The sequence below is a fragment of the Eurypyga helias genome, unplaced genomic scaffold (genome assembly GCF_000690775.1).
Source record: "Eurypyga helias isolate BGI_N326 unplaced genomic scaffold, ASM69077v1 scaffold4684, whole genome shotgun sequence".
Lineage (NCBI taxonomy): Eukaryota > Metazoa > Chordata > Aves > Eurypygiformes > Eurypygidae > Eurypyga > Eurypyga helias.
In genome coordinates this window covers 1-9375 of record NW_010246672.1, presented here as the reverse complement: position 1 = coordinate 9375, position 9375 = coordinate 1, and the positions used below count along the sequence as shown (strand labels likewise).

The 9375-nt window shown below is 57.1% G+C and overlaps 1 protein-coding gene across 1 annotated transcript in view; it reads right to left on the bottom strand.

Moving 5' to 3' along the window:
* Positions 1-9038, bottom strand: part of LOC104508746 (centrosomal protein of 164 kDa-like) — a gene marked incomplete at both ends in the record, with an annotated part of 15495 nt that extends 6457 nt beyond the window's left edge. Inside the window, 12 exon segments of the mRNA XM_010150469.1 lie at positions 431-514; positions 711-854; positions 1361-1483; positions 1743-1874; positions 2133-2210; positions 2394-2610; positions 3300-3431; positions 4575-4793; positions 6243-6365; positions 6367-6381; positions 7934-8019; positions 8877-9038. Of these exon segments, the coding sequence (XP_010148771.1) occupies positions 431-514; positions 711-854; positions 1361-1483; positions 1743-1874; positions 2133-2210; positions 2394-2610; positions 3300-3431; positions 4575-4793; positions 6243-6365; positions 6367-6381; positions 7934-8019; positions 8877-9038 (1515 nt within the window).
* Positions 9039-9375: the final 337 nt, after the last annotated feature.

Below are 9375 nucleotides of genomic sequence, written 5' to 3'. Positions count from 1 at the left end.
CAGGCCGCCGCTTCGAGCCCTGGCAGGCAACAGCACCAGCCGGGGATTTTTGCCAGCTCCACGGGAGCATCTGGAGTGCTTCCCTCTCCCTCTCTGCTGCCCGAGATCCAGAAACACTCATTCCCTGTTCGTGGCAGCAGGGAGAAGGGGAGGTAATCAGGAAGGGATTGACTAAAAGCCGAAGTTCTGCCGCGCAGGACGTGCCGCCTTGAAAGGCTTTGTGATCCCTCTGTCACTCGCAGCCCCTTGCTGCCTCCCAAAGCACCGAGGAGACCCAGAGCATGGACTTCCACCGCCAACATCAGCCACGAGGAATGCTTGGCCCTGCTCAGACTTGTGACGGAAGCCCTACCTGTGACCTGCACGCCAGCAAGAGCCCTCCCCCAGCAGCACGTGCCAGGAGACCGCTGCGAGCCCAGCAGAGACTCACCTGGCTCAGGAGCTGCGCTGACCTGCCCTTGACGTTCTTCATGCGCATTTCAAGCTCGTTTTCTGAATCCTGGAGTTCTCTTTCCTGCACAGAAGTGATGAGAGACTGTCACAAGTCCCTCCCTCACCAGGCAGAGCTCTGCCACCACGAGGAACAATGACAACTGGGGAAGCGTGACCTGCCACTGGGCTGCAGGGGGTGGCAGGGACACCGAGGTGTCACCAGGCCATCCCCAAGCAGCCCAGTCACGGCAGGCTGCTAGGCAAAGCGTGCTCCTCACCTTCTCCCTGTGCCTGTGCCGCAGTGCCGTGAGCTGCTCGTCCAGCTCCGCCTGCAGAGCTTTCACCTCCGACTGATGGACCTGCCGGAGCCGCGCCATCTCGCTCCGCAGCCCTTCCCCCAGCTCTGTCCTTTGCTTTTTCTCCTGTTCATTGCAAAACACAGACCAGAAGAGCAGCTAAGCAAAAACACGGCGTTCTCCAGCGAGCCACCATGGACACGCAGGACACGCACCCTCTGGAAAGCCAGCCCAGCACACGGCTCCTGAGCAAACACCGCATTCAGTAGTAAGTCTTGCTTACGGGGGTAACACTGTTAAGGGGACGGCTCCAGAAAAAAGAAGCAGCCCATGAAACTAAGGTTTTGCCACACACTGCTAACTGTATGGGCACAGACGGGAGGCTGGAGCCTTGCGGGAACAGGCACGCCACAGCACAAAGAATCTCCTGTACACAAGTCCACGAAGGTGTGTGGAAGTGGCCAGCACAGAGAAGGTTTTGACAGCTTATAACCCCAGCCTGAATGCATTTCACGTCATGGCAACAATGCCCAGTTCCCCTGGAAGAGAGATTTCCAGTTCCAGGAGGGGCCGAGACAGCGGGGGAGCCACTACAGCCACCTCCCAAGTTCCCCGCTCTCCCCCAGCGGTACCTCCTCCTTGTACTGATCCTGAATCCGTGCCAGGACCTCCTGGTGCTCCTCTTTCATCCTCTCCATTTTCCTCTTGTGGTCTTCTTCCACTTCCCGGCGTTTCTCCCTCATCAGGTCGCTGAGCTGCAGGGGAATCACGGAAAAATGTTTTCCCGAACGACAGCGGTCTCCAAGGGAGCAGCCCCTCGCAGGAGCAGAGGGACTGAAGCTCAGAGTCCCTTGCAAGTGGGATCGGGCCCTGGCCTCGGCAGTACCGAGCACCCCGTTGAGGAGAGAAACGGTGGGGGTGTCCCCCCGGGTGAGGGACGTGGCCTCTCCGACCTCACCACGCATCCAAGGAGAGAGGGTGGCGAACCTTCACCAATCCAAGAGCAATACTTGCCTCGTGTTCGTACTCTGTTACTTGACGGGCGTTTTGCTGCCTTTTCTGCTCTGCTCTTTGCAAGTCGTCACGCAGCCGAGCCTCCTCGCTCCTGTGCACCTCCGCTATCTGGGTTTGCAGGCTGGAAATGACCTGCCATGAAAGCCACCCACAGAGACTTGTCACCCTCCCGACGAGATCCATTTAGTGCCCTCCTACAGAGAGCAAGCCGCGTGGCAGAGACCAGTGTGTGCAGCCTCACCGCCCCCTGCTTGGAGCGTGTCCAAACGCTGAGCCAGACCAGACCCGCGTTTAGGAAGTGGAACAAAATTAGCGCCACCCTCCCCGTCCACCTTTGGTGAGAGCGTGGGGAAAAAACCCCATTTCCATTCTAAGGACGCCGTCTTTTACCTTACGATGCTTCTCTTCTGCCGCAGATTTCAGCTGCTGGAGTTCAGCTGCAAACTGCTTCTCCTGCTCTTCTACTGCCTACAGAAACACGAGCGAGTCAGCCTGCTGGAAAGCCTCCACGCGCGGGGCGCGTTCGCAATCAACACCTATCCCTAAGCGCAAGGGTAAACCCCTTCCCAACCAGATCTCGTACAGGGTGCCGTCACCCTCGCTGCGCTTTCCCTCCCAGGAGATCCCAACGACTGGCAACACACATCTCACCTTCTTCTTTTCCCTGTCTAATCGCTCCTTGAGCTCTCTGAGGAGTCGTTCCTTCTCTTGTTCCAGCCCAAGCATCTCTTTCTGCTTAGCTTCCTCCATTTCCACCTTCATTTTCTCCAAAACGAGCTGCTGCTTCCTCTCCAGGCTCTCCTTCTCGGCTACCTGCTTGGATTCCCACTCTTCTCTCAGCTTCCGCAGCGCAGCCTCTTGCTCTGCCCTGGAAGGTTGGCAACAAGAACAGAGACAGAGGTCAGTCAGAATGGGCTGCTGTACCGCTGGGCTCCATTTCGGAACCAGAGCCACGAGAAGACACTGCTCTGGGATAAGGCCCGCGGGCCAGAAGGGACGGAGCACGGCACGGACATCCTCAAGCTTGTCAACTGAGGCCTTGGAAATAATAGCAAGGCAGTCAGGTGGAGACAAATCTGTCAACTCAGCAAAACAAGAAATAGCAAAATGTAAGTGTTCCAGGCCTTTCCTCCCTCCTCCAATCATTTCCACAGGCCTGGCTGGGCATCAGCCAGAGACATCCACTCCAGCCAAGCTCCAGCGGCTATCCCTGCAGGCGCCTGGGCCTGGCCCAGCACTCCACCAACACCTTTCCTCAGGACACCTGGGCACGGGATGTCTAGGCAGCTCCATTCCCTCAGCTCCAAGGCAGCGGAGCTGTTGCCACTGAGGTCCATCGGCTTCGCCTTCTCTGGACACAGTCCCCTGCATCACAGCTGGGGTCTCCCACCCACAACCCAGGCAGGTACCAGCGACGGGAGGCTCGGGCGGGCTGGTACCCCCGCTTTGAGGGGTTGCTTCCCCCCTGCATTCCATGCAGGATGCTTCCCACCCAAACCAGCAGTGTTTATGCCCCAGGGACAGCAGCTTCCTACCAGCTGCAGCAAAACTTTTCACCTGATCTTCTCCTTCTCTGCCTCAGTCGCCGAGATGATGTTGGCCCGCAGCTGGGAGAGTCTCTTGGTTTCTTCATTTCTGACACGCAACTCTTCCTCCTTGGAAACCTTTGCCAAATCTTCTTTTAGAGTCCTGAGAGGTGAGCAGCCACAACACAAAGACAGACAAAAGGTTCAGGAGGTTTTAATACCTTCCCATTGCCTCCCCAAGGCCTGTAGACCGGCTGCTGCTCCCACTGATGCATTCCCAGGGCTCCAGACAGCTAATTCTCCCCTGTCTGCTCAGAACCCGGCTGCTGGCACTGGAGACGCAGCCCCCGGAGCATCAGACCTCTGCGGCGCCTTTTCAGAACGCGCTTTACCATCAGAGGGGGCACTTGGGGGGTTTCCCCTGGTAGATGAAATCAACTCCCAGGAAATCAAAGCAGGCTCCCAGCCAAGGCATCCGCGTGCACTGGCACAAGCGGCGTGTTTCGTACCACACGCCTGCACAGACACTGTTCCCTTCAGGTGCCGTTTCCCTGTCTTCCTTCGCGCCCAAGCCAGCATTCCCCAGACATTTCATGTCAAGACAGAGGTTCTGGCTGGCTCGGTGTGCGAGAAACCTAAGTATCAAGGCGGCCTAGCCTTGAGAGAAACATGCCCCCAGCGAGAGGACACAGCTCCCAGTGCTGCTGTGCTACCTGGTCGCTGTGAGATCCTCCTGCACCGGCTGGGTTTCCCACAGGCATTCATGTCCTATTCCTTCGAGCCTGGTTTGGCAGTCCCTCCGTAAAACAGAGAGCACACAGAGTTTGAGAGTTCCTCTGGGGTAACCTCATCTCCTCTAATGCTCCAATTTCCAGTCCTGTTACTACCGTTTAGCCCAGGATCTGAACCCCTGCCAGCCCATAAAGCTCCACGCGCTGAACTGGAAACTTTTCCCAGGTTAACCGTAAGAGGGAGGTTCGGAGCTCTGAAAGCTGCATGTACCAGCTCAGAGCTGGGCCTGCAGGAGATGGGAAGATGCTCTCTTGTTGGGATTGGAGAGCACTTTCCTGCGGCGGGCTGTGCTCTCTGCACATCTGCTGTAGGCATTTACAGCACGGGATTGTCTGTGCCAGGTGGAATCCCGTACGCCTCCTCCCTAAAACCCTTGTTCTTGCCTCCTTTGCCCACAGAGCAGCACCATTTCCAAGGCGTGGGCCTGTAACAGCACAAGCCTGTGGCCACCGGCAACGGAACCAGGAAAGGCTCGGAGGAGAGATGGGGGAGATGGAGCACAAAAGGAAAGTACCTGAGGGATTTTTCTTTTTGCTGATGAAGCTTCCTAGTTTCCTCCTCCTCCTGCTGCCTCATCTCCTCCTGGAATTGCTGAATTTTCTCCTTCTTTGCTTGCAATAAATGCATTTTCTCTTGCTTCAGCTCCAGCTCCAGGTCCTTGGCTATTGCCTCCAGGGCTTCTCCACCAGGCTGTTTCGAGGGCTGCTCGCATTTGACTTCCTTCTCAGGTTGCCTGCCAAAAAAGAGAAAGCTCCTTTGGAACAAGGGTGACGGCAGACAGAGGAACACCAAAGGAACAGCAACATCCCCCAGAACAGTAGGACCTCCAAACCACAGACCGCAGAGCCCCCTCCTCCAGAAGCTCTGCTGTCGACAAAGGGCCCAGGAGAGCCCACCCTGCGGGGGCAACATGGTCTCACTCCACGGAAGAGGGACGAAACCCCGATGAGGGGCTGCCAGGCACAAAAGCAGATGCGAGCAGGGCCCGTTTTCACCCTGAGGATCGGCAGCGCGCTTCAGCTGGACCAGGTAGTCTCCTGCAACCACGTTCTAAAGTGTGCTGGGAGCTTGCTTGCTCCAGGCAAGAGAACCCTGAGTGCTCCAAAAATTCAAACCCAAGCTGTTTCTAATGAAGCTTTTTTCAGAGAGCAGCAAAATCCTAAGGTCTGAGAGAGGCTGAAGGGGAAGGAAGGGAAAATGAAGGTTTAGTCTGGAAAAAAAGTTTTATTCTTTGCTCGGGAAAGCTGGAGCAGCAAGGTCTCATCATGCTCTGAGGCCGCTAGAGCAAGGCGGAGGGGCTTGGGATTTGCCAGGAATCAGGGAAATAACAGCCCCAGCTTTGAGTCAAAAGAAAAGGTCACTTGTGCAGCCATTAGCAAAAAGAACGAGACAGAGGAAAGAGTAGCTGGATTCTGGAAAATTCCTGCTTCGCTAATGCTTCCCTGTAATGCTGTGTGCCCTGCTGCAGGGATACCTATGGAAGGTGACATTTATCAGCTGCTCTGCAAAGCAATTCAGCCCCTTCCACCTTTTTATTATAGTTTTCCCTACGCTCCAGCTCTTCCTTAAAAAGAGATTCAGCCAGCACACCCACACTGACACATCTCAGCGCAATTCCAGGCCGGAAAAGGGAGACGCCGTGCTGGTCTCCACCCCAGATGCTGCGGGGACGTATCCGCAGGGACCGTCATCGCGCAGCAACGCAGCGCTGGCTTTTGCGGGGAACCTGAGCTCCACCGTCCCGTGCGCTGACCTCGTTCTCTCAAAGCAACCAACATTCCCAGCGACCGTGAAAGCGGGGTGATGCGCTGGATTACTGCCATCCCCCACCCATCCCAGCACCACTCAGCAGGCAGACTCAGGAGCCCGCGTGAACGCTTACAGCCTTGTTAGAGACACTGGCGAGGAGGAGGTTTTCCCGAGCGCACAGCCAAGAGCTCCTCCTGCATCCCACGGAGCCCTGCGCCGCGGTCCCCAAGGGCCGAGCTGCTGTTCTCACCCTCCTCGCTACAGGCTGTTCACTTGGCTCTCCCGCCAGCAAAGCAGCTGCTTGGATTCGCACCCGGAGATGTTCCAGCTCCGCTGTGCCCACCAAACCGCGTCTCCCAGCGTGCTGCCAACACACACCGCGAAGGGGAACGGAAGGACGTACGACACCGGGGAACTCAGACGGAGCCCTTACGCTTTCTGCGGGGTGGCGAGCTCTCCCAGGTTGGGTAGGCTACCCGGCGGTCCCTCCTCCGGCTCCTGCACCACGGCCTCTGCCTGGGTGGTGTTCTCCAAAGCCAGACACTTCTCTTCAGATACTTTGATCGCTCTCACTGTGCAGCGCAAAAAAAAAAAAAAGGTAACAGAAGGTCACATTAGCAGGATTCTGGAGGCTGCTGCAGGTAGAGGAGAGAGGGAAGAGGGGCTGTGCAGCTGACCTAGATGGGCACTGAGCCATGCCTGCCGAGGGGACCCGTTTGTCCAACACGGGGCTGCCCGAGGCACAGCAAAGCTCCGAACCATTCCCACCGCCTCAAGCCCCGCCAGACTAACAGCAGCTGAGGATGCCATGGGTGTCAGTCTCAAAATGCTGGCTCCCTTCCCTGGATTATCCCGCCCTCTTTGCAGGTCCTTAGAGAACTTCCCCAAGGTAAGCCAGCCCTCACGGCAATACTCACGCTGCGGTCCAAATTATAGATGGAAGTATGCACGTTTACACCTACAGCCCTACTTCATCTTGGAAGTACAGAGGAGAGAGACAAAGCAAGCACGAACTAGCTCCACAGGCAGAGAGAAAGCGAGGATGCACAGCTGGGAAGCAGGTACCGACTGATAAGGAGACAATTCCTGCGGGCACAACATATTTTCGGGGACCTTCACATCAACAGCTCCTCTAAGAACAAGGCTGCAAATCCCGAGTGCACGCAGCCAGTCATTAAGATGGACTGCATTTTTTTCTGTTCACAAGTTCTCCTGGCACAGGCAACAGCTTCTTGGTTCCCGGTGCCCCAGAGTATATGTAACTCTGTGCGGAGGCTAAGAGGTTTGACATGATTCATCTACAAACGCCACCCGCTGCAGGTCTCAAAAGGGGAGGGGCTCGAGAGAGTGTGGAGCTCGCTGCTCAGCACAGTGTTTCTACTGTTTTAAACCAGTCTCCACAAACAGGCTGACAACAGCTCCCCTAGGCACAGCTCTTGGGTTGCTGGCGCACGCGAGGGAATTCTGCACATCCCGGGATGTACAACAGCTCGAAGCTTACATCTGGTCAACCCGTGACATGCTCTAGGCCACCTCCACAGAGGGAAGAGGAGTGTTCACATCGCAGCTGGACCCTCCTGCCACCAGTCACGGGCACCAGGCTGGCCCTGGGAGCCTTCGGCCACAGGCTCTGCCCAGTGAAGAGTGGACAGCCCGGCAGGACCGGTGCCAGCCGAGACGGAGGCTGCCCCAGAACCAGACTGCTCCGTCAGCGGGCAACGGCCGCGGTTAAACGCCACAGGGCACAACAAACAACGTTAAAGGGTTCAGGCCGTCTCGGCAAGAGCGTGACTTTGGGAGCCTTGGAGAAAAGTCAGACAGCTGTAACGGAAACAGAAGCGCATTCACATCTGGGGCAGTCACGAGGAAATGAAAGGCAGGTGGCTTTGCTGCCTACCCATCCAGAAGCTGAAACAAAGCTGAAATCTGCTGAGACAGCAGCAGGAGGTGACAGGAGAAGCGAGAGGTTTAGTGGGAAAGACCCTGTAAGGAGCTGCAGCATCTCAGGGTGTTCTACGGGGGATGCCTCTACAGGCGACAGTGACCAGCACAGGGCTGGACAAGACAGGCAAGTCCGCAGCTACAGCTGCCTACACCTCCCTTCCTGCTCCGTTTGTACCATACCTCTCAGCATCTTCTGTTCTTTTGCTTTGCTCTTCCTCTACACTGGCTTGGCTTGGCTCTTTTTCCTCTTCTCTCAGCGCTGGGGCCTGTAGGTAAAAGCAAACGGTGTGGAGTTTGCTGGTCCTTCACCAGCAAAGCCTCCCAGGACCTTCCAGTGGTTCTCTTAGCGCTGAACAACCAGCACCCACGGCCTGCTCCAGAAGGTCCAGCTGAACGTGCCAGCCTCCTCCCTGCAGCCAAACCCTGCAAACATGAGCCCCGGAAGAGTAGCCCATTCAGAAATTCTTGGGGACCACAGAAACGGCAGGCGAGCTCAGCCCCCGACACGCAGGAGCGTGCTGTGGAGCAGGACCAAAAGAACACTGAATTAAACCAGCAGTAATTTATTCAAATGTTCAGTGGAGCAAACAGCAGAAGGATTCCCTGCAAGTGCTGTCACCTTCCATCACATCAGCCCGGTCAGCGCTCTCCCAGGCAGCTCCCCCTCCCTCCTGCCCCTGTGTAAATAATGACTTCAATTCCCCAGAACCCAGGGGCTCAGCAAATGTTTCCTGGCTCCAAAGGGGCTCTGTCACTGATGCCTTTGAAAGGAAAAGAAGCCAGACAAATGGAGAGTGGGATCTTCCTGGGAGCTGGGATAACCAGCACAGGGTGATGCTGCGGAGCCATGCGTGGGGACAGTGCCGCACGCCTTCCCAGGAGGGCAAGTCCCTCCGCAGGGATCACGGGCTGCAGGAATCTCTCAAGAAGGTGAAGGTGGCACCAGGCTGCAGGGAACACGGGCTAGTTTTGAATCTTGTCCCTCCCAGTGCTTCAGCATCCCCAGCACTGTGAACAGCTTGGTTTCTGACCCGCTTAGACGCCAGGCTGCGTCCACAGAGGAAGTCTCACGGTACGGAGCCAGGCTTGTGGGCACAGCAAAGCAGGATGACCGACCACAGGCCGTCTCCTCCCTCCGCACGGCACAGTTCCCCAGAGCCCTCATCAGGAGGATCTCCACCACCTCCAGCACGCCTCGGAACGCGTGCCTGCTTCCAGCTCCTCGGCACCGACCCCTCAGCGCCGCGGCGGCACCAGCAAAGCAGGGTGCCAGCACTTTACACGCCTGTGAAGCGGAAGGTGAAGGGAGCAGCCTCCTCGCCAAGCAGCCCACACAGCCTCTGCAAGCCACCACGGCTCCTGCCAAACACACTGACCGGAACCCTCCCACGCCGTGCTCAGGTACCTGACCGCGGTGGTCTTTAGCGCAGACCACTCTGCCAACCCCTCGAAGCAAGGCAAGCTCGCTACGTGGAAGGAGGGACGTTCCTCCGAGCCAGCCTCGGTTCAGAGCATCGTCTGCCCGCTGGCACAACGGAGCAGCTGCGGTTCCGCAGGGAGCACCATTGCAAACCCACGATGCCCAGGAGCTGAGGCGTATTCTCCACACACATCCTCGCAGC